At 41.5% G+C, this 25251-nt stretch overlaps 1 protein-coding gene across 1 annotated transcript in view; it reads right to left on the bottom strand.

Annotated features, from left to right (window-relative positions):
* Positions 1-5166: 5166 nt before the first annotated feature.
* BCL2 (BCL2 apoptosis regulator) overlaps positions 5167-25251 on the bottom strand; it is a 96180-nt gene continuing 76095 nt past the window's right edge. Inside the window, exon 2 of the mRNA XM_030503507.1 lies at positions 5167-9945. Within this exon, the coding sequence (XP_030359367.1) occupies positions 9811-9945 (135 nt within the window). The 3' untranslated portion in view covers positions 5167-9810. The remainder of the gene's footprint in view (positions 9946-25251) is intronic.

Genomic DNA, 25251 nt, shown 5'->3' on the forward strand with positions numbered 1-25251 from the left:
ATGGATACCACTTAGACCAGGGTACGTCTGTGTTTGCATGTGTTGTGCTCACTTGTGATGCATGTCACAGCTGTGTGTCATGTTCCATTTTCCTAATACCTTTCTGACTGTATCACAGGTTTTGGTATTACTTTCAAAGGGGCTTTCAAGTATTGGAAAGGGACAGCTGGGGTTTTGTTGTCATGAGGGATGAGCAGTACTTGGGATGGCTGCCTGATTTTTTCCAGCCACAGAGCTTCCCACCACAATCAACTTGGACTTAGGAGAAATTAAGGTATTTGGAGAAAGATCCATCCTTTCTCAGGTAGTTGAATAACCTTGTAAAGAAATTAAAGCTGTTGTGCAGCTACCAATGGCTCCATTTCCAGTGAAAGTACTAAAATATCTCTTCCTAGCTCCAGTTGATATTAATGGGAGTTTCCCAGTAGATGGTGATGGGAGTAGTTCTCAAGTTGGTAGCATAAGTCATAGAATAGTTTGGGTTGGAAGGGACCCACAAAGGTCATCTAATCCAACCTCCCTGCAATGAGCAGGGACATCAACAGATCAGGTTGCCCAAAACCACATCCAGCCTGGCCTTGAATGTCTCCAGGGATGGCACATCCACCACCTTTCTGGGCAACCTGTGCCAGTATCTTACCACCCTCATTGTAAAGAATTTTTTCTCGCATCCAGCTTGAATCTCCCCTCTTTTAGTGTGTGTGATGTGAAGAGGAGCCTAGACCTATCAACCTTGAATGCTGTCTCATCTCTTGTTGGAGATAGCTGTATAGGATTTTTTCCTTTTCCACTTCTTGAATATCTTGTATGATCTCCGGACCGGTCTTCCTTTCCCCCTCCATCTTGGCAGAAAACACGGAAGCAGCCATTAAGTAGCAGGCTTGATGGCTAATTCTAGAACTGGAAGCTGTGACTTGGATGTAACTGGAAGCAGTGCTATTTGTCCTTGGTTAAAGATTGATTTTATGTCCCTAATGAAAACACTGGGACAATTCATCGTGCTGATTTAGCTGGTCAGCAGCTAGACGGAAGGGCTTATTAGATACCTTGTCTATGAGGCAGAGGAATGAGGAGGAGCTGAAAATGAGCACCTTTGTTTAAAATACATCTGTTTCTTTTCCATAGCCACATTTCTAAAGTGTAAAATGTTTCAGCTTCTTTTAGAGCTGTGTGTTGGAGGAAGCTGTGCCTGCTGCTAGCAGTAAATGAGTTACTTAATGGGAAGAATGTTTGCAAAGCCTGGAGAGAAATAACAGCTGCTTTTTTAAGTGCAAAAAAACCCCCCTATAACATTTCAAAACTGTAGCAAGATCAGGGTTTTTTTTTAAGGCCTGGATGAAAGGAAATTAGTAATGTGTAGGGGGTGCTGAATGGCCCAGGCGCCTCACCTGTTTTATTCCTAGATGTAGAGGGAATTCAAAGTTCGATGCCAGATGGAAAGCAAACCCAGAGCCGCATGAACTACTAGCCAGTTTCCTTCAGCAACATTAATTTACAGTCTCATGAGAGAACACCTTGGTTTGCTGCCAGTTTTGCCTTCAAGCAAAATTATTGGAGGACAGAGCAGTGCAGGCAGCGGTCCCTTTCAGGCAGTGGAGCAGGCGGCACAGGCTGCTGGCTTGGCTCTGCTGCGAGCATTATGGAGTAAGTCTGTGCCCTGGCTCTGTGCTGAAAAGCAACATTAATTATACTGCAGCACTGTGGCTTCTCCCCCACCTGCCAGGCATATTATAGGGTGCTGGCATCTTTACACTAGGAAAGTGGGCTTGCCAAAACTTGTGTTTGAGGTTGGTTGACCGTGTTTTGCATTGCTGGGTCCTGCTGGTGGGATTCCTCAGTTGTTTGGTGGGAGAGGGGCAGTGGAGGTGGTGCAGGTCAGGAAGAGGGGCTATTTAGCCAAAATCATTTTGATTTGCTGTTTGCAGTGTTGTGGGATCACACAGTAACAGGTATGGAGGCGTAATGCCTCTCCGCATGTTCCAGTGATATTGCCTTCAAGACTGCCTTGGCACCTGTTAGGGTTTCTCATGTGGCACATGGGTTAATGTTCCATTTTCTTGTTGTTTTCTTTCCAAACTATCCAGGAGTCACAGTGTAATTTTTTTTTTTCTATTTTTTTAATTCTATTTTTTCTAGTTCTGAGGTGCTGTTAAGATTTGAGATGTGCAAGATTGTGACAGGACAAGGGGCAATGGTGCAGACTGAAGTGGGGCAGGTTTAGATTGGACATAACAAAGAAATTCTTTTATGATGAAAGTGGTGAGACACTGGAACAGGCTGCCCAGAGAAGCTGTGGGTGCTGATGGGCTCAGCCTTGGCCAGCAGCAGTTCCATCTTGGAGCTGGCTGGCATTGGCTCTGTTGGACATGGCGGAAGCTTCTAGCAGCTTCTCACAGAAGACACCCCTATAGCCTCACCACACCACCAAAACCTTGCCATGCAAACCCAAAACAACAGGATAAAGCGTGTTCGTGCCATTCAAACCAAATTATGCTGGATCAGATGTCATTCATTCCCCTGCAGCTTGAGTAAACACCTTAGCATGGGCTGTGGCTGCTTTGACAGAAATAGCATCAGGTGTCTCTTCATAATCTGGATCAAACTATCTCAGCTTGGTGGTCTAGCAATGCAGAGACCACCACAGTGCTTACGATCACAGTAGCATAGCCCAAGATATGCACATTGGACATTATTGTTAATAATCTGCTGATATAATATTGTACCTTATCTGCCAAAGGATCTTGAGTGTTCTCAGAGAGGTGAGAATAGTAATATTCTGGAAGGCAGAGGTAGAAAATGAAAAAAAATACTTACTGAATATGTTGAGGATCAATAATCTTTTTAGAGTGGGAATGTACAAGTGGGGAGACATTTAAAGCTGCATGAAACTCCAGGTGACCTTAAGAAAATTACTAACTATGGCATTGGGACATCTCTGACCACATTGGCAGGTCAGCATCTGTAGCTTATCTGCTGGACAAAATAAGAGAAGCAGGTTCCTTTCCTGTTTTATCTCCAAATAAATAGATTACCTGGCTTTCATTTCTGCCACCTGTGGCTTCATAAAGCTTTGCACCAGTACCTTCTGCTCCAGATGCACATTTTTTTCTGCATGACCAGGACCTTGTTTGATTGCAGATTTCAGAGCTTCTCACTATAATCAACGCATTGCATTCTCACCTTCGTGGCTGTGCTTGTAATTGGGAGCTCTGGAGGACACAGGCAGAAAAGGGCACACATTTCTCTGGGATATCCAAGAAGCAACTCAGTACATATTTTAAATGGATTGCGTTGGTCAGTACCAGAATAGGTATCCCCATCAGAGCGGAAGAGGCATCTTCTGGTTGAACTAACCCAGAAACACTTTTCAGTATATGGCAGGATAGCAAGGAGTGTGACTGCACCTTGAGAAGTCCTCAAAAAATGTGAACTGCAGGCTATGGTGGGATGGATGCTTCAGGAGCTGCTTTGTTGTTTGTCCATCTGTGCAAGCCAGTTTCTTGCAGTGCACAGATCTTGACTACTTGGTCTTTTGCCCTGAGCAAACTGTCCTCAGAGGCAGTTCTTGATACCAAAAAGTCACTTACCAGCAGGTGGCTAACTCCTCTTAGGGTCAGGTGTTATGTGGAACTTAAATGGCATGCAGTTATCTCGTCAACCATTGTGGAATAAATTTTACTTTGAATCACTTGTAGTCTCCAATTAAATATTTCATAAGCTATGAGGACAAAAGCAGGAGCTATAGGTACTATGGGACCAAGAGCCTGCTGCCGCAGAGGGACTGCACTGTGCTGCCAGCAGTGCAGCTTCTGTGGAGACTTACTTGAAACTACTCAAGGATATTTTGAGAAGGGAGCTTTCCGGTTTTGGCCCAGAAAAACTAGTTTTAAAGGTGCTCCTACCTAATTTTCAGATAGCCAAAACCCACCTTAGTTATCAGGTCAAGCATTCATTTTGTCTTTATCTAGACCTCTTCTGTTCTTCCCATCTGTTCACTGTGCTGGGTCCCAGTGGTAAGGTAAACATTTAATCATGGGTGCTAATCCATTAGCTTTTTGGAAAAACTGGAGTCATCTGACTGGGCAGAAAGAGGAGAATCACTGAATTAATTCACCTGGGTTTGCTGAACTTGGTTTGCCTCCTTGGGGAAACTCAATCCCATCTTCCTTTGTTAGGTTTTAGCTAGAAAAAGACAGTGCTGAGGCTACTTTCCTCCAAGTCCTTTCTTCTTTTTTTTTCAGTTCACAGAATAAGGGGGAGGAAATGGCAGTACTTGCAGAACTGCAAATTTGCTTACCTTCTGCCTTGCAAAGGATTTAGTAACCTCGCGCTCTGCTGGACGGTTTAATCCTGGAGCCCAGAGTCTGTTAGTTGTGTTCCACTGCTGTTGCTTCTTCTTCCGGTTTCAGGCTGACTTCCTCCACCTTCTCTGTCTTTAGGGACACAGACAGAGGGGTAGATGTTTCGCACATGTGTCTGACTTGTCCTTGAAAGGCATTAAACTACTAACTTCAGGCACTCACAAGTGCATCCATGACAGCACAGTGCCCACTCCAGGCTGCAGAATCCACTCAAGAAGCTGGGTAGATTCCTAAGGCGCTTAAATACTCATTACCTGAGCTCATTTAGCTACATTCTACATGAACTAAAGCTGCAAAAGGTATGTGGCAACAACTGCGATTTGAGGGCCAGTTAATATGAGCCTTCAAGAAGCAAAATACCTGCTGGAAACCAATCGCAACTGTGACAAACATTCAGCAGGAAGAAAAATACTTCCGTTCTCCTGTTGAAATTTGCTAATAAGCTTTTCCACCTCTTTTCTACAAGGATGAAACTAGTTTTAGCAAATAAATAGAAGAGTCTTGCTGCATCTTCTGCAAGACATCAGATATATTAGAAAGCAGAATGGGTGACACTGTCCTTGGGTCCTCTGGGCACATGGTAAATCTGTGGAACGTATTTCACACAGCAGCAGCCTATCAAATCTGGGTTCTTGCATCTCCATGCACAGAGGCCTTTGAGGAAGGCTGGTGAATACTGGCCAAGGTCGAGTAGAACATGTCAAGAGAACTATCAGGAAGGAAACATGCTTCATTTATGGGATTACACACAAAATGTTTGAGTAGTTTTTTATCAACAAATCCTAAACAATGCAAATGCAAACCAAGTAACTCACAGTGTGCTTTATTATTTTTTCACAATATTAACTAGACAGACATGGAAAGTTTAATGGCAGCATGTTCTTATAACATTTTAAAGACAAAGAACAACAAACATAATCATATTAAATGATGATAAACTGACAAACTACATTACCATACATACATCATTCAAAGGTACTGGATAAACGATATCTGCTTATGTACATTTATGCTGGTGATAATTAAAACTCAAATATTCAGAAGAAAAAGAAAAAAAAGCTATTTAAATTATAAAAATATACAGGTTTTTTGTGGAACTTTTAATGCTGTATAACTTTTTGAAAAAGATTTCATTGTATGATGAAGCTGCATTAACTTGGTACAGGAGTGTGATTTAAACCAAATATAGATTAAATTAGCTCTTTTGTCTTCCTTGTATTTAACCTTGTTTGAAAGAGAGATAGGAATGAAAAACAAAGCTGGGCTTTCACAATGAGACAGAATTTTTATACTCATAAATCAAAAGATGTTTAATTTTTCATATAGTAGTGAGCCATAAACTCATAATACAAATGAATCATTTTGCTAGCTTGTTTAAAAGTAGTGAGACATAAAAACCCAATAGGCTTTAAACATACTACTTCACCATACTTTTAATCAATAGGACATGTAGGTTTGTGGAGTGGAGTGCAGGTGCACAGCTACAGAGTGTCATGCTTGAGGGTCAAAGCATGCAGTCGTTATGTATAGCTGACTCCCCCTGCTTCGGATGGGGAGACTGTGTGCATGCAAGGACTGGGGGTACCGAGTCTGTATTCTTTGAACTGCATCACCTTCATGTTTCCTTGCACATCTGGTTTCAGACAAATATTGGTTTTTTTTCGTAATTGTTCCTTTTTAGTGCAACCCTACTGAGGCTGTGTAATCCTCAGTCACAACAGCAAATCGATGAACTTTTATAGCGATTGGATAATTTTAGAATAGTTTACAAGTAATTTTGTAACTGAAAATTTTCAGTAACTGCAGTTGTGTAGTGCACACATTTGTAGCTGGTTTTAGTTAAAAGTTATTTTCAGACTATCTTGGATGAACTCCTGCATCATATGAAACTCGAGATTTTCTTACATACCAATGACATTCTCCATATCTTCCAGCCCCCTTCCTTAGCTGTATATTCTCTGTTACCTCAACAGCCCCATTACTCCTTTGGTGGATCCAGTGCTTGTTCTATTAAGAAATGCCCTCTGTGTCAGCTCCCATTTCAGAATACTTAACTTGCAGATTTTTTTTCCTTGTTTTCCATCTCTTCCTAGGTTACTGATCTATAACAGATCTTAGGTGATCTTACAGATTAATTTTTTCAGAAGCAAAATATTTTCCTTCGTTATTTTCTTAATAAATGGAGTGAAAAAGAATTAATGACAAATAAATCGAATGCAGAAAAATGAAGTATTTCTCTTAAATTCCTATGGATTTCCTATTCTGCAAAAGACTACCTTCAGAATTAACAAAGTTTTATAGTAAAGAAAAATTGTGGAGTCTCTGTAATCTTTTATTCTGCCCTTATATCATCCTTTTTCAAGGGAAAGGATGAGAGATGAATGAATTCCAGGTAACAGTCCTCTTTAACCCAGGAGATATTTCAGTCATGCCTTTGTTTCTCTCCACTTCTTGACCTCCTCTTTTGTTGTCCTCTGATCTTCCACACCAAACCAGCCTCAGAAGTGTCCCTCTTTTTTATTTTTGCTTTTACAACTTGGATATGCTGGGAGCGGTCAGCTGTGTGTGCATACATAATGACAGAGAATGGACTTTCACTGAAGCATAGTCTTGGAGCATGGAAATCTATAAGGCATTTTGTGGGGAAAAAATCTGACGTGAAAGTGTGAGGGAGAATAGGAAAGACAGGAATTATTGCAAAAGAAATGCAGGAGTGAGAGGAGAGGATTTTATTAAAGAAGTTCAAGCTTTTATATACATTCAATGTTTCTAATATGTTTCTTAATAAATGTATTATCAACTATCATTATACCTAATGCAGCCACAATACTGTACTATTCTGCAGTCAGAATGGGAAAACTCCATTAGCTCTTTAATAAAATAAATCATCAACAGTCATCATGACTCTTCTTTGCCTGGTATTAACTAAGACACTGGGAAGCCCAGTGAGTAGACACAACAGAACACAAATCCTCAGTATTTATTTCAATGTGTATCATGTGTCTTCTTCATATTATTTCTAAAGCAGCCTTTAAAAAACTTTTGCCATTGGAAGGTATTAAAAATAAAACCCATTCAAATTATCCTGGTAGTATAGCAGCACTGGAATTGATAGTTACTCTTTACTACTTTTGACAATGTAAACCTTTAATAAAATAAACAATATTGGAAACAATTTGAGGTCTAATAGTTCATGAACTTTAATGGGCGTATGGGCACAAATTGAAACGAAGACTAGGTTGTGAAATGAAACATTAGCTCGAATACCCAGCCAATTCCAGTTGTGAAACTGGCTGCAGACAAATTCGGCTTGGAAGCTGAAAAAACCAAAGCCCACACTCAATCCACAATATTCAGTTGCTCCCATTTCAAATATTTTTCATATGAACCCTACACAAGCATGCCCACTTCTGACAGAAGCACTCTGAAAACATCGCAGGTGCTTGTTGTTTGATTGGGATTTTTCATTTTTCTGTAATCAGCATAGTTCACATTTTTGTGTCTTAAACATTTCCTTTCTATGTTTCTATAAAATCAAAAGTCATTTCAAATTTGAAATATAAGCTCGCTCCATCTTTGCTCATACAAAGTGTAGGTGCCCCAACTAAATAGCAGTAAAAATGCTGAGATGTACAACTCTTAAAAAAACAAACAAACAAAAAAGCAGCTTTGAAGACACAACATCAACTACAGCCTTAACATTGAACATATTACATTCCCAAGTTAATGGAGATATTTTGCATATAATGCCACTAAGTTATTCGACTGAAATCTTGAGGTTGAATCTACAGTTTACTCACTGTATTTTTTCACCCTTCGAGCACTTTTGTATTGTATGGTACATTTTATCCAGAGCTTTGCAACCTTTCCCTTTATGTCTGGACATCCATTTACCCACAAATCCCGGATTTCAAAAGTTTCATAGAAAAAATAGGAGCGCTTGACAAAACATTTGAAGCTGGACATTTCCATGACTCGGAGCAGCCCATGGGACACGCTTCAGACTCTTCGTTCACCTTTGTCGGACTCCTGGCCCCCTTTGAGCGCACAGAAAGCCCCGCTTTAAAATGCATTGACACATCTGGTTTCAGAACACAGATCTGTTTATAAAACTGTATAATGAGTACTCTGCATGAATTTTACTCAAGTTGCATTTTGTAACATGAGCAGATGACTTCACTGCCCCCTTTTCCCCCACCCTATTTTCACTTGAAACGACAGTAGGCACCTGCGTGATCGAGGTGTCAAAGGCTCTCTGTCCAGAGAGAGGATCTGGAGTTTCATCATCTTTTCTGTAGACAGTCTTAGGAAATGATTAGCATGAAATAATTTTGAGGGCGAGGGGCAGGAGGATAAAGCTCACTTTCTTTTCCTGTTATGAAAATGAACTTGATTTTGGTGTCCAGTTTGATAAACAAGGATAGTCAGAGCTAATCTGTAACTCAGCTGAGGTCTGCTTCTTGCCAAATAAAATTAAGATCTTTTTCAACTTTCAGGGATTTAGAGACCACATCTAATTGGTTTCAAACCCCTGGAGGAACTCAGTAAGTAAACAGGATTAGTTGCAGATATGAGCCCACTAAAGTGGGACACAGGTCAGGTCTTCAGACTCCAGCTCTGCTCTGTTGAAGCAGGCACTTAAGGTCTCCTGATGTTTCTCTGTCAGTAGCCACAAAAAATGTTTTACGGCTGAGAAAATCATTGGAACGCAATTTCTTACAAGCCCCAAAGATTTAACTTCACACTTCTATTAAAAAAAAAGTATTTGAGTCGACATGTATCAGGGTGCTGTGATTATGACGCGATGGCGCAACTGGTAACTTGAAAACGCATGTTTACAAGGCATAGGCAATCGTATTTCCAACTGCTCTCCTGTAGGGATAGCCAGGTGTCCTTCAAGAAGTTGCCGTCTTGACTCCACGTATGTACCATGTTGAATCGACTACTCCGTCAGTTCTTGCCAGCAGGACGAGAGCTTTGTTCACGCTGACCTTGTCTTTCAGATCCCTCCCAGCTACCCAAAAAATGCAAGGAAAATCAACACAATTACGCAGCCTTTAGCAGCTCTAGTAACTGCCCTCGTAAGTGTAAGCAGGTAGGTCTTTGTCAGTATATTTGCTCTTCAAAGATAAAATAATCCAGCCAGCTGCATTAATTGAAAGAGAACCTAAAAGACTTTGGGGCTCATTAAAGTTAAGAATAACAACATGATGTGATGACAGATACAACTTGCAGAGTTTCTGAAAATAGCAGGTTAAAATGTAAATATCTTTTAATAAATAATTTTCCTGCAATGTAAAAATAAATGGTATTTCCTTTGGCAGTAATAGCTGATTTAATCTTTAGCTGGGAAGTTGTTTTGCTCATAAAATATTATTGTGCTACAGAAAAAAAAATATTATTTTGTTATTCTGAAAGACTTTTGTAATCCACGATAAACTGGATGACTCTACTTATGTCCAAGATAAGCGCCAAGAGTGATGCAAGCTCCCACCAGAACCAGACTCAGGATAGTCTTCAGCGAGATCCAGGAGAAATCGAACAAAGGCCTCATACTGTTGCCATACAACTCCACGAAGGCATCCTAGAAAGGGAAATAATGGAATATCAGAATTGCAGTAACTTTTCCAGAGAGGGAAAACAACTTCTTCAAGCTCAGTGGTCACCCAGCAATCATGCCAGCACAACCCCCCACCTTCCCCCAAACCTATTAAAATAATGATTTGGGAGCTATGGTTTTGTGCAGTGCTTGTCACAAAGTTCTGCTCATTTCTTTACAAATATTGCTGTACTTACAGTTGTGACTTCTGCTTTAGGCATGCTTAGTCTAAAAGAAAATACAGAGGCAGCATTTTTAAATACTAGTACCACCATTTTGGCTCCTGAATGTTGTATATAGAAACATACACAAAGACTTTCATTCTCCAAACCTTTCATTTCTGCTGGACATGGGACATCTATATTGCTGGTTAGTTTCACTGAAAATAAGGCAGTATTTATTTGGTTCCCCTGCAATGCATTCAGAAGACTTTTGTGTAGTACCCACAGATGTTTCTTCCACATGAAATGAAGCTGTTAGGGTTGTGTTACACCTTTCATGGTCTTTCACAGCTGTCACCAAAAGGGGTGACACCTTGGCCCCATGCTAGTCATGTCTTGGATGTGGCAGTGGTCTGGCTGTAGGGTCCATTGGGCCAACCAGCTGATCTGAGAGCCCTGAGCAAGAGCTGTCTTGCCATGGGATCGTCTTGTCAGTCTGACTTGCCCTCTAGCCAAGACATTCAGGTAGAGGAAGAGGAGGGGACGCATACAGTGATGCCATGTCTCACGGCTGACCACAAATCACATGGCGTGAGGTGTAGGGGGAGTCATCCCTCAGCCCAGCCCAAACCACCCTGGGTATCTCCTTTGAGCTTCAGTACTCCATGTATGGAGAGCTGTTTTGTAAAGCTGCTCTGGAAAAGCCTGGAGGTACGTGTAGGCACCAAATGGAAATGCTGTTTAAGTAGCAAAGATAAAGTTTTTGTGACTCACAAATACAGTGGGATTTGACTGGACTAGTGATCAGGCTGGTGATACTCTGCACATAATGTCTTTCAGGCTGTAATTCCTAACAAACAAGAAGCTTCAGAGCATTCCTGAGACATAGATAAATCACACTGAGTGGCATGAAAGCACTAAATAGCAAAGCTGAATAACTTTTGAAATGTGACAGAACTGATAGCATCGTTTAAGGCAACTCTTTTATTGTGCTCCCAAACAACTGAGATAAACCCATGAAAGAGCTACCTAATGTGGGGGTTTCCCTCTCTACCTTTATGACCTCGTTTTGTAATGTTACTACGCTAGGAGGTAGCCTGCCTTCTAAAAATGCATATATGTTACGGTTTCCATCATGAATTAAGGAGAGAAAGGTCTCTATTATTAATATAAACCTTCCAGCCAAGTTAATTTGCCATAGATTGTGTAGTTGAATTAGTCTCCATCATTAGCCATCCTATTGTCAGAAGAAGAGCGTTTGTGGTTTTACCACGAGAGGGCGTGTAAGGTTTTTTAATATTTTGCCATTTTGACTCCTGTTCACTGAGGCACTGAGTGAGATTCAAAAAAAATAATAGGCATTTGCTTCCAGAATATGTTATTACATTAAGTAATGCTGCTGCATCTTGTAGGCAAGAGTGGATGGCAGTAGGTAAGACTTGGTAATAGAACTGCTATAGGCTTTGGCCAACAGATTGACCTGAAAATACATCTGCCTCCTGCTATTTCTCAATGCTTGTTCCTCCAGGCAATAATTTTCAAACTTGGGTTTCCAAAGGTATATTCTTAAGTGAAAGCAGCTTAAACTTTGTGGGGAAATGTTTTAATGCACACTCTTCATTCCAGAGGAAATTTGGCAACTTTTGCTTAGCTGCCTGATTTTTCAAGTAGACATTTGCAAACTCTGGCCTTAATATTCTGCTGCGCTGTTGCAGAGCTGAAAAAGCATACACATTTTGCTGTGCGGCTCTTTGTAAAGCTGCTTTTATTTCTCCTTAAGGCTATGATGTAACACAATATCCTAAAATGTTACAGACTGGGCTAAATCCTGTTGTCGCCAGTGCAGACGCACTGACTTCCACAGGAGCTTTGTCTGTATAGGGAGTTCAAGATCAGGCCTTATAAAAATACAACAAGGGTAAAGTTCAACAGTTGGTGATATTACTATGGGTAGAAAAGAGAGGAAATGAAAAAAAACAAACCCAAAACCATGGAAATGCAAGCCATGTGAATACGTTTTAACATTAACATTTTCATGGTTTCTTTCTGTGGGAAGATCTCACTTCTGTATATTCTGGAAGGCCAGTGCATACACAGTATCAATACCAAAATGAGCACATTTTGTGCTTCCCTTCTATCCCAGTTAAGGAACATTCCTCCCAGTCTGTCTGGGAGGCCATTTCTAATGATTTGGTAGAGCTCCTGGTATTGGGTATGAAAATGGACAGAGGGTTACAGTAAAACTTGAAGACAAGGCAAAAGTATGGTACAACCTATGGCTTAAAAGAGGAATGTTAACAAAAAATGTGCAGCATGCAGTACTTTTTTGCACAAGACTATTACAACAATAACATGAACCCAACCTAATGGTGTCTGCCCTATATATTACAAGTAGCTCTTTATGATCGTTCCCCCTCCCCTTCTCAAACATCCTGATTAGGCCTATTTCCGAAGCTTGTTTGAACAGCCTGTCACTATTTGTTTAAGTTTCAAACCTGTTTTAAATAAACACATGTCCATTTTATGTACTAAAACAAGGAGAGGGGGAGGGAAGTATGACCGCGTTGCTTGAAAACTATTTTTAGCACAAAGAGAACCCTAAACAGAATCTTAACTGTTTCATAAGGTTTGTCTCCTCTGTAAACCCATGTAATTTGTCACTGGATTTTTGACGCCTAAAACGGTCTGTTTAAAAGAAGAGAATCTCTGCTAAAATAAATAAGATTAGGAAAATATTGCTTTGAAACAACTTGATGTCCTCTGAAAAGTACTCTTTATAATGAAAAGCAAGGGTCCCCTTGGCAAATATACCGAGGCAAGTTCTGGGCTTGGTCAACCTTTCTTACATAAGTCTTACATAACTGGAAAGAAAATGGTTGCAGGCCTTGCTTTTAAGACCTTCAAAATTTAATGGAAAGTTATATCCTGGATATAAAATTATATCAGGGCAGTTAAAATTATATGGAACTCTTCATTCAGCTCTGTAAGTTTTTAAAAAGTCATTTCTTAAGAAGCTTTTATTAAGTAAAATCAGTCTATTGCTGGTTTACTATACAACTTTACGTTGACTGTTTCTGAGAAGCAAGGAAAGTGGCAGTGGGGAAGGGAAAGAAGCTCTGCCTAAGCTCCTTTTAGCACCAAAGCACCTGAGATGCCTGTCTTTGCCTACCTAGGCTCAATAGGCAGGCCAGGAAGATGGCCCTGAGGGCACCCTTCGCTGTCTCCTTGCCTGTTGAACTATATGCAGGGAGGACATAGCATGTTCCTGGCCAGGGTTCCTGGGTTTTCAGGGAGCCCAGGGCGAAAATTACCCTTGGAGGAGTAATCGTGCACTGAGCCAGGGCAGTTTCAAAACAAAGCATCCACATCACACTATACCACTCTTCTGCTGGCCCAAATTCGGCAGTTCTGATCCAAGAAACAAATGTCCTCTTTAATTACATGGGCATTCTTTGCTTGTGCACTCAGCTGAGTTTGTTCCGTCGTGGCCCTTTTGCAGCTCAGCCTTCACCCCTGCTTGAGAGGCAAGGCACAGCTTCTCGTCCACAGAGAAGTATGTACTTCCCATAGGCTGAGCCCAGCGAAGTGTTACGGATCTGATGCCTCCTTACTGAAAATACAGAGGGAGAAGGCAGTTACAGCCTGGCTTTTCTGACTGACGGGGCAGTGGGGAGAGCAAACATGAGGAAGTAAAGGCTTCCTTTTTCTACCTGAATCAAACAGCTGGTGAGGAAGTGACTTTATTTCCCTCGTTATCATTGGGTTGGCAGGATATCCTCTTGAGCCACATTGTACTGAATGAAGAGCCGGTGAGACTTCCATTTTACTGAACGGGAATTGCCTTGCAGCTATTTTACGCTGCCCTCTCTGTGACTCCAAAACAAACAAACAAACACACACTAGCTCCTGGCTTTTGAAGAAACGTGCACAGGTCTGAACAAGGCACCTTTGCTACCCGGAGTGGGAATGGCATTTGTGCCAATGCCAAGGTTTAGCAGCTGAATGACTTCCAAAACCCCTGCCACCATACAAATGACATAAATCCTCATAAAAGCTTTCGTTCCTGAATGGTAACTCATTTCAGAAAGCATTTCGGGAGGGAAAGAGGGAGCAGACAGAGCTGGTTAAATCATCCCATGTTGTCTATGCAGCAAAACCTCATTAAAATGTCATCTTGAAGCGAAAGAGAAAAGTTCTTGGAACACAAAAAATAGACAATCTGTGGCTGTTCTTTTCTCAAAGAGTTTATGGGTCTTTTACGCAAGTCTAAGTCATGAGTACATGCAAATCAGGATAGCTCAGGCCTTGACTGTGCTGTGCCAAGGTGTGGTGTTTCACGAGGTCAGTATCTTTAGAGAGGCCGATATCATTTTACACCAGGGAGTGCCAACATGCTGGCAGTCGTGCCAGGTGCACGTTATCGAATTATAATGGGAAGGAAAAGAAGGTGTCACCAGACAAACCCTGCTGATCATGGCCAGAGAACCTGCCTGGGGAGTGGCATTGGCATATGGACCTAATCAAATCCCCATCCCCAATATTTCTTTTCCCCCTTCACTTTTGCCTGTGGTAGAAATGGGCCTGCTTTGGATTTTCTTTCCACAATGCTTGATATAGTCTTAAGTCTGCAGCTGATGTGTTAGTTGCTGGCTGCCTAGCCTTTTGTTTCTCCAGTGATATCTGAGGTTTCTGACTTTGGACAAAACTGGTTCTCATCACAGTGATCTTACCTAACTTCTTTGTTCCTTGTCTTTGCTATCTATTTGTATAAACTCTTGCATGAGTGAGCCTGTAATCTCGGGGGCATATCCTGCAGATCCTGGTCTTGCCAGGCTCACACTGAAGTCTGTGTGAACTGAAATCAGTGGAAATATCATTTGCATAAGGCTGACTGAACATGGCACTCGGAGACATCTAAGGAGCGAGGACTAATCATGGTTAGGTTTGTTCTTGAAAACTGATGCATATGCTTAGAAATATATAAATGTGAGTGGTTATAGTAACAGGGATGACTATTCCTCCTGTCCACGCTCCTAGAGAGTGACCCCTGCTGCAATGCAGATTTCCTCTGGACCTGTGCACTATGAAGCACAAACCCAGGCTTTGGGTAATGGTCAAGACATCTCTTTAAATACATGATTTGTAAGGTGTGGTCATTCAGCTTGCCTAGAGACCCATGCCGTGCTCAGACTAGGCTACATTCTTGTTAAACCAAGTCAGCATGAGAAATGTTTCAGTAATTTAGTCTTGGCGTCTCTACTTAATTCAGTTAGACATGGCTCTGCAATATGCAAAAGCCCAGACCCAGTGGAGGCTGCCTTGTTTTCTTATTCCTGGAAAGGCCCACAGTAAAATGAGGTATTTCTGGCATCAGCATAACGCCTGTAATGTCACTAGAGCAGCTAGCTGGTGGTATTTAATGGGTGCTGCTTTTGAGGAAGCAGTATTAGCATTAATGAGAGAAAGAAGGTGGGAAAGCCTTCTGGACAAAATCCTTGATGTTCAAACAATGTGGTCAAAGTTGCTCTACTCCATCCTTAACAATTTTCAGATCTTTTGTGAGTTGGTAATCCTAGTCAATTAATTTGCTGTTTGTTTGCACCACTATTTAGCAGTCTTAGTTTATTTGCTGAAGGTACCCCACTTGGGTAGAGCTGCTAAGACTGTGGGTAACTCTACCTAGAAAACAAATATGTCCCTGCACTATTTTCGTGACGCTCAGTTGCACTGAGAACTGTTCAGTTTTAGACTACCTTCTTCTCCTTCTACTCAAATTTACCAACCTGTTACAGAGAGTTTTCATTCACTACACAGTAACTTGGGGAAACACCATTTGTGGATCACTGTGGAGGACAGATAAGTGTCGCTGAGTTGCTGCGAGGACTCTCTCATGCTGTAACATTGCTCTTACACCTGCATCTCTGAAAGAAGCTAGATGCATTAGGACCCTCGCCATCTTCAGAATGACTTTAAAATGAAAACAATGACAAACAGGTCTGCATGACAACAGAAACATATTCCTCTCAAAATCTTGTCTACATTCTCCATCTTGCTCGTAACTTGTCCCAGTATGAGTCCCCTTATACTGGAAACAGCCTACCTAATTTTAAAGTCCAAATGTGAAAATGTGGCTGCGGTAGATACATTTGGTAGTAGAGGAAATGTGAAACACATCCCCTGTTATGTTCCCTGCCTGCTCCAGCTGCCTGTGCCGTTCTCGGGCTGCCACAAAAAGAGTTAAATCACATAACTGCCCTGAGAAATGGGAACCGAAAGTAGCTGCTTGTAGAAATGCTCAAAGTGCTGTGGCAGTGTTTGTCATTGAGGCCATGGAGGGTTTTATTTAACAAGCGTGTCCAGCTGTGCTGGGCTTGAAGCACAGGTATCAGCAGAGGTAGCAGGAGGGGAAAGCAAGACCAGCAAGGCTGCCAGCCTGGGAGGAGTGCCTGGCTCGGGGTGGCCCTCAGCCAGAAAAGCCAGAGTGTGCATGCAAACAAGAAGGGTAAAAATCAAACTCAGTCTGAGCAGGTTGGCCATTGGCTGAACCACGAGGGAGCAGTCATGCATTTTTCTGCTTCTTGTTTTAACATCCCTCAGGAAACACTTGATCCCCGTGTTTGTGCTGTCTCAACACTCCATTCTGATCCAAATCCCTTTGTGCTTGACTAAACTCATGCTCAGCATGTGGCAAGAGTAAACAATAGGCTGGAGCGGTGGCCTTGGCGGTCACTTGGTGCTCCAGCGGCAACAGGTCACAGCAGAGCCACCAGCACCTTCTGCTGATGTGCCACCCCGCTCCTCACATGGCTAAAATCACGCTCTCATTCTTCTATATCTTGTGACAATCAACTGATTTACAGGGCTGATGAGACAACACAGCTAACACTATGATAAAGTACCTCACGATAATCTGCAATTAATGAGTAAGCACAAAAAAGCCTTGTGCTGTGGACTTCAAATGGACAGTTACACTTCTACAGCAGCCACCTGGAAAATATGAATTTGCACATGTGTTTTCTTTTGGCAGCCCTAACACCTCATTAGCAGCCCAAGCCATTTCTGCTCACCTGTAAAAGCCTATTTGAGGCAGAGAAGAGGCACCATTTTTCGGTCATTGCTTTCTCTTGCCATTTCCTAAGTCAGCCCTTGGGTGCTGTACTCCACTGGAACTGTGTCAGCAGTGTTCAAGGCCAGGTTGACAGAGTCTTGGGTGACATGGTCTAGTGTGAGGCATCCCTGCCCATGGCAGGGGGTTGGAACTAGATGATCTTAAGGTCCTTTCCAACCCAAACCATTCTATGATTCTATGATTAGCTGTAGAGGGGGCAGACATATCCTGGCAGTCAAGCAGCCTGACAGAGCAAGCTGCATGTGCCCCCTTCCAACACAGTGGACCCAGGAGAGAAGGCCTCTCGGTGGCTTGCTCTATGTTTTTCATCATTTCTAACAGCTAAGTGATAATGGGAAATTAAAATAAGGGGAAGTTCCCGATCTGCCTCTGTTCGGAACAGATTGGTTGTGGTCTGGATGCCTCCCCTCTACTCCTCCTTCTTGTCCTTTCCATCCTGTTCACCACTTGCACAAAAGCACAAGACCCAGGAGACAAATGGAGGGTGAAGGAGCAGGGAAAGGAATGACGAGAGTCTGCACAGACTGAGGCAAGTGGGAGTTTAGACAAAATGAATTGTCTAAATAGGACAGGCAAAAATTGCCTGTTGCCACAATAAGCTGAATCCTACTTTAAAGCCAAGATAGTTTTATGAGTAGCCTTGCCTTTTGGGGGCTCATAGGTTAAGGTTGGCTGGTAAATCTTGAATTTTTGGGTTCATCCAGAAAGTCCTTTGGCAAATGTGATCAGGTAAGAGCTAACAGGGACCATATGAAAAAACAAGGAAGAGTCATAGTGTAAGAATACAATTCACAAAGACTTTAGAAGGATTTTGTTTTGTTATTCAAAACAGCTCAAGTTCATTTGCATACACAGTTGTAATCCATTAACTATGACCATTAGATTTATTCAAATGGCCACCACACAACCCAAAGTATGAAGACTTAATAAAAATGCAAACCACCTCTGCCCCTCCACCTTTCAAAACCAATACCAAAACAAACAACAGGCATCCTACAGGAGAAGTGAGATCTTCTCCCATACAAAAGCAAGTACCACTGGGATGTCGGAAAGCCAACACACCTCCTACCCTTTATATATAATTTAATTCCTCTGTAAAAAGAAATGACACAAGAAACAGCACAAATTCTGTGCTTCCTTTTGGCAGGAAGCTTTAAAACTGAAAAAATATTAGAGACTAGTAAGCAGGAGAAAAAGGGTTATTCTGTTTTTCAGGGGCTTTGCTGGTGTCACTGTTCTGGCCAAATCCCTCGATGGAGATATGGCTTTATACCAGCTCGAGGAGGTCTGCCAGCACAGTTGAAGTACCTCCCAAACAATGTGAGTTACCGCTGGCAAAAGGACTCTTCTATTTGGTGTAACTCTATGTAAGTCTACATAGTGGGGAAGGGAATAATGCCAAATAGTTATCTTTGTAGACTATGGGATGTGATTTTTTCCCCATGAGATAGTTATGCTGGCCAGACTTTGTCATGTAGACCCTAGGAACTTTTATTTGCAAAATAAGACTGTAATTTATTTTAACCAGATGTTCAGCACTGATCTGTGTCTGTGTATTCACAGTGCACTCCAAGTAATTTTTACTGTGAAAGACATAGACCTTGGACACCGGTATGATTTTAAAAATATCGTGCTGAAACTTAAAGGCTGTGGTGGGCTTTTCTTTCCTTTTGGTGGTGATGGGTAGTTCCCAATGAAGTAAGATAGTGTTCTGGATATTGAGTTTTGCTCCCATCAATCGGATCCCCTACAGGTCCTGCCTCAGCTCTCCCAGCTATCAGATGTTCACATCAGTTGCTGGAGCAACTCATGCAGTTCCTTACAACCTATTGGCTGCTGGGAGCATAGGGTGAGAGCTGAGGTGACCAGGATCTCTCTTCATTTTTTCAGTAAAGAGCAGGAGCTATCATCAGTGCAAGTCCTCTGAAAAAAACAGATGCCTCTTTGTTTTCTTTTGTGCCTAGTGTTCTTGAGACGAGGCAGAGGCTGGTTCTGCTACAGGAGAATGATCATCAGTGGTCACATAGCTGTCACTGGAGCCTGATGTACCTATCACTGTCAACAAGTTACACATACACAATTTTGGGAACAGCTGAAATACAGCTTAGCCTGCATTCCTATGGCCAGTCATTCAAAACAGAAACTAAAGGATTTGGTTAACTGCTGCCTTTTTTTTTTTTTTTTTTTTTTTAATAAGCCTGCATGTCCTTGCAGATCATTCACAGAGGCCTGAGCATTTATGTTTCCTGTTGACATCCTTTGAAGGGGAGAATGCCAATGGAAATTGGATCTTCTAATGAACACTTTCTGTGGGCAGCAAGTCAGATGAAAATTCACGAAGGATTTAAATCTATCATTGTGACCTTGAACTAACATCATGAGGAAGGAGAAGGCTGTTAACTTAGGCAGGAAAGACTGATAATTACTTCATGTGTTGGTGTTTCCAAGTGAGTAGAAATTCATGCAAAATTTCAGATATTCAAAGGAAAGAATAAAAAACAAAATCAGGAATATCAGCCAAGAAAAAAATAAAAAGCATTACCTATGAAATCAGTCTTGAAAGCTTTCCCACTTTCTAAAATAAATAAGACCCTGCAGATCGGAAACTGCAGATCAAAATTTATATAAGTTCCTAAACTTCATAATTTACTATTTTCAATACTTCTCAGGGCAGGTGGGTCCACACAGCAGAATGCAGTTCTATGGAGAGGAAGAGAGAGTTGACCTTGCGCTGAACAAGCCAGCTCAGGGGCACGTATAGGTGTGCAAACCACTTATAGGTATATTAGAATCCTACCCCAGGTAGGCTAATTACTCCTGCTGTGAAATCAGTGCAACCACTGTTCAGGGACACCTCAAGTATCCCTGTGCAGTGCTGTGCTGTGCTGTGTAGATGTGCCCTGAGGCACTACTGGAGAAAAAATTATGGATCTGGCTGTGCACAGAGTCTCACAGCACCGCCTTCCCTGTACAGCAATGTGTGCTGTGACTCTAGTGCCAGCAGCTGCTGCTGAAAGGCCAGTCTCTCTTGCCCAGCCACTTCAAAGTAGTCTCAAGAATTTCATTAAAGCATTAATCTGCAATTAAAGAGCTACCCTTGCTTAAAAGCCAGAGGAAGTGATTATAAGAGCTAAGGGATTCACGCGTGGTAGAAGGACAATGACTAAATCTGGAAGTAGGTACAGCAATCACCTAGACGATGACGACAAATACCTCCTGTGTGCAACGACTTCCTGGGTCTCTCTTTGGGTGATGACCTGTGCCTATCTTGATGCTCTTTTCACTGGAGTTTTGCCATTGCTGTCAACCTGCTGCCTCACCCTGAGATCTTCCATCACTAATATCTGCCGCTTATAGCCCTGAGTGGGAAGGCAAAGGGTTGTTTCCATCAGCTTTTTATGAATAGGGGCTTCCTGCCACAGGGAATTCTCTCCAGCAATTCTCTCTTCCAGCAATTTATGGCTGGAACCTAATGTATAAGTGACATAACCTACCCATGAAAGCAGCCTTTGGAACCTCCTATAATTAACTGTTGCTGCTGTAAGTTTAAACAAACCCAGGAAATCACATGCAAAATTCTGTCTGATTTGGTATCTAATCTTCTTCTATCTAGGTTCTTGTACCACACACATTGCTGTGGTATCTGAGCATCTTGGTGCCTGGATGCAATTCAGTTAAACCCTTTTCAAGCTAGCAGTCTAAGCTGCAGTCCTAACACTTCTCCTTACATGCAGCCAACTGTTTTGCTATGAGCAAACTGTGAAGAAGCTTCTTCAAAGGCTCCCTGAACGTACCAGCTTCTCTTGTCTTCTTTTCCCAGATAATGTAAAGTTGGGAAACCTGCCAAGCATCATGCTAAACTGAAAGAGACATTCAAATTGCAGTGAGTACAGAAGCCAAGGGAGCCCAGCCTGCCAGAATGTTATTGTAGCATTCTCAAGAAGCTCACGGCATTAAGACTTCATTTTGTTGTGTGCCTGCCTGTCTAGGAGGCCAGAAAGTCATTGCTTCCTCAATATTAAATACAAGTGTCTTAGCCAACTACAAACCATTTGTTAGTTTCAAACTTTTGAGTCAGTTTTCTTTCAAGATTTGAGGCATTTGATCTTGCAGTTGCTGTTGCTTGAAACAGAACTTCTGCTTTCAAGCAGATTTTAGATATACCCTTTTCTGATGACCATACAATCGAAGCAAGGCCACACACAGGGAACAGCAGTCAAAAAGGTGTTGAAAAGAAGCTGCATTATTTCTGAATGAGAAATACTAGATATGGGCTTGATTGATTCAAACCCAAGAAAGGGAAGAGAAAAAGATCAGAACTTCTCTACGCTTTAACAGTGAAGTAGCAATCCTCCCCCCCAAGAGGAACCATTTATACTGATATCAAAGTGTATTCTGACTCATTAACTGAAATATGTTGTGCTGGTGGAAGACAGTTACATCAGCAAGATTTTGCCTACAGAAGGGTTTGCAGTAGTATAATTTATATCCATTAAAAAAGTCAAATGCATAGCCAACATGGGTGTACAGTAGAATGTAAACCAGGCATGAAACATGGGGGGAAAGTCTCAGTCCGATGTTTTGGGCTAAAACATGTTTGATTTTTTACAAATTTGAGTTTTAAAGGTTCCCGTATGTCTATATCGACAGCAGTCAAAAAAAACAAACAAAAAACAAAACCAAGAAACAATCTAGAGCAACACGAGCATCAAGAAACTAAAATAAAACTAAAGGCCCTTCCTTTTTTTGGCTATTTATTCCCACAGCTTTAACCATAGAGTTGGGAGGGAGGGGAAGAAGCTGAAGTCTGTGATCACAGCATTAAGTTGATTTGACTATTAAAAAACTTTAATTTAAATGTTCCCCACGTGGATTTTGGTATTTATTTCCTTATTTACTTCTTGAGCCTATTTAATGCTTTGACCTGAAGGAAGAAGAATTTGCACAAGCAAGAGGATTAAAGGTTCAAATTAGTTAAAGATGAAACAAATCTATTGATTCATTAAAGCCCGGTGTTCTCAGTGCCAACAGTAATACTATCATATATTAAACTGTTAATATGCTTGAAGTGAAGAAAGAAGTCATTTTCAGCATAGGTGACAGATGGCTTTTGACTGGAAAAAATACACTGCTCCTTTGCATCCTCTTTCTGTCCCATCCAAATGGCCTTCCTATGTAGGTAACAACCATGTCAGGGTTAATGAGTCTCTTCTCATGCCTGCCTGACCCTGTTCTTTGTCTATTCCTTGTTGTGATTCCTTCTCTCTATGGGTGTGTAACCTTCCTTCATTCATTTCTGTTATCACTATTCACACATTCAGTACTACCTTGCACTGTGCGTACACAAGTTATGCCTTTCCTTGACGGCATATTGCTTATTCCTGTCTATTAAGTTGAAGTTAGTGGAGACAAATACATGATTGTCATTGTGCCAGCTAATCGTGCTTGAGCTGTGGTCCCAGCAGGTTTTAACTACAGCTGGCTGCCACAATGCTGAGTGCAGCCTACATGGATGTAATTGCCAAGTCACTGTGGGCATTGTGCCAAGGGGACTCTTCAAGGTTGTGTTGTGACACAGTGGTAGCCTGCAGTGAAGACTAGCCCTGCCTAGCACTCAGTGAGACTACAATACCCAGTTTGTGTCTCAAATAAACCTAAGTTGAGGTGGTGTTCCTCTAGAAGCAAGCGGGGTTAGGTAGTAGAGTTTGAAACAAGACTTAGTACAAACACCAGTTGTGTCTGTTTTGCTGTGGAGCCAACACAAAACCGTGCTTGGAAAGTGGAGATACCTGGGCAATGTATAGCTATAGTTCAGCCCTGCTCAATGAATCCTAATATGTGGAAGTGCAGGGTGTCTTTGTGCTTTATCAAGAAGCTGGTAGCTGGTGAGCCATATGAGAAGCTCTCTGAAAGCTTTCACACTCCCAGGAGGAAGAGCAGCTCATAAAGCTGTGTTTAGTACTTCACCTCTGGCCAATTTTTAAGGGTAGATTTAGGAGGAGAAACATGAAGTTGCTCTTTGTTGAATTTCTTAGATATTAAAATACGTACTTATGTCTCAGTTTTTAAAGAAAATGAAATAGCATCCCCTCAAAGAGATAAAAGGTATGACCCATGAACACAGGAGCTGCTGTACTGAATTAGCCTTGTGGCCCACCCACCTAGACATTAAGATTTAGTGAATCAGCTACAATCAGTTTGTGATTAATACCTGAGTTAAGACTAGTCTCTTCCTTTTGTGTGTCACTTTTCCAAGATGCTGTCATGTCAAATGTCAAGAAATCTCTCCTCTAATCTGTGTGCCTCCCGACCTATTTGGCCAAGCATAGGGGAGTATCCAAAGTCTCTATTATGACTATTTTGTTAACAGTTCTTTTGAGTTCAACACTTCTCACTCCATGTCCATTTCTTAAGCTGGATATTAGCAGCAAAGATCTGCTAATGTCTTTATTTTCCAAAAGTTGTTAAAATGCTTTGGAATTTCTACTTTAGCATTTATTTATTTGTCTTCAGAGATTCAGTTTCATAGTCCTTCCCACTTAAAGTTCAGCTAACTAATGTTGATGTTATTCTTCTATACAGTGGTATCTCCCCTGCCTCTGTGGCCAGTCTTTCTTTCCCGAACAGTTTGTAGGTAGGTAATGTGTTGTCCCATTACATTTCCCTACCATCCATTATTATTGAAATCATCCTACACACCAAAATACTCTGATTTTCTTTTGCTTTTAAGCTTGTTACATTTGTCTGAATACTTACACTTGATTCAACTCCTTTTTCTGACACCTTCCCAGTTTTACTGAATTCTCTTTTATGCATTTACCAAAATTACGACTCTCTGATGGTTGTAATTGGCATCATGTTCTCTGAATTCACAAGATGCTGCCATATATACAGATGTCTTTAATAGACATATCTGACTAATATGTTCCCCAGACCCTCATAACTTCTGGCTTATTTGCAGGATCTACTTCTGTTCTGGTCCTCTCCATTTTCTAGCCTCTCATTTCCCCTGAAGGTTTCCTCACTCTCTATCCAACAAACTAAAATGCCTTCTTGCACAGTCTTTTCTGGCGACACTCAGAACTGGCATAGATCTCATTGCCTCATCAGGCTTGCATATGAAAGAGGGAATAACTGAGTCAAAACCATTAGCCTTGTCTCGGACCCAGAGTTTTCTATCTAGCCAAATGATGTTAGTTCCCAGACAGTCTCTCTTATTTATTGGTAAGAAAAGCTCATCCAGTGTCTCATGACATCCATTGTTTTGGCTGCAAATAAGAAGTTTGCTGAGTTTATATGTTCCTCACAACTGCATTCCTGTTAACTGCATTCCAGATAACTGGGGTTATTTATCTCTCCAGTCTCATTCTGATCGGTAGCAAAAGCCATCTTCAGTTGCAAAGAATTGCATTTTCTGCCAAAGAAGTGTGATCTGACCCTCCACTCTGTAGCCGAGCTTCTCTTTCACCAGCAGGCTGGCTTCTTAAAACAAAGCATTAGCCAGCATGTGCCTAAAAGCCACCATTCCCCTCCCATCTGACCTTTCAGCTTCTGAGCTTCCTCAATTTCTCACAGGCATCTGTAGGATTTCAGAACATTTGAAAGTAAAGAAGCAGAAACTGTGTAAGATCAAGGGTCCTTAACAGAAGGTAAGATATTTTCAACAGTTCCCTAGTCAGAATAAGAGTTACTATCTTTGTATCTATTTGCTTAAGTTCTAATAAAATGATGGGCTTTTGGTTGGGCAAATAACTGTCAGAACTGTACTGCCCAAGAAAGTTCTTTCTCATTCGCACTGTAATCTATCACATTTCCCTAAATCTTCAAAAAATATGCTTTCAAGTTAGATTCCTAAACACATGAGTAGACACCTAAATAAATAGACTGAGTTTCATAGGGAGAACGTCCTGTAGACTGAAGTTAAGTAGGTACCAAGCATTGAAAGGCTTGGGCTGAGTAATACATTACAAAGCTAAAGTCTGAATGGGGACAGAGGAAGTT

This window comes from Strigops habroptila, chromosome 1 (assembly GCF_004027225.2).
Source record: "Strigops habroptila isolate Jane chromosome 1, bStrHab1.2.pri, whole genome shotgun sequence".
Classification (NCBI taxonomy): Eukaryota; Metazoa; Chordata; class Aves; order Psittaciformes; family Psittacidae; genus Strigops; species Strigops habroptila.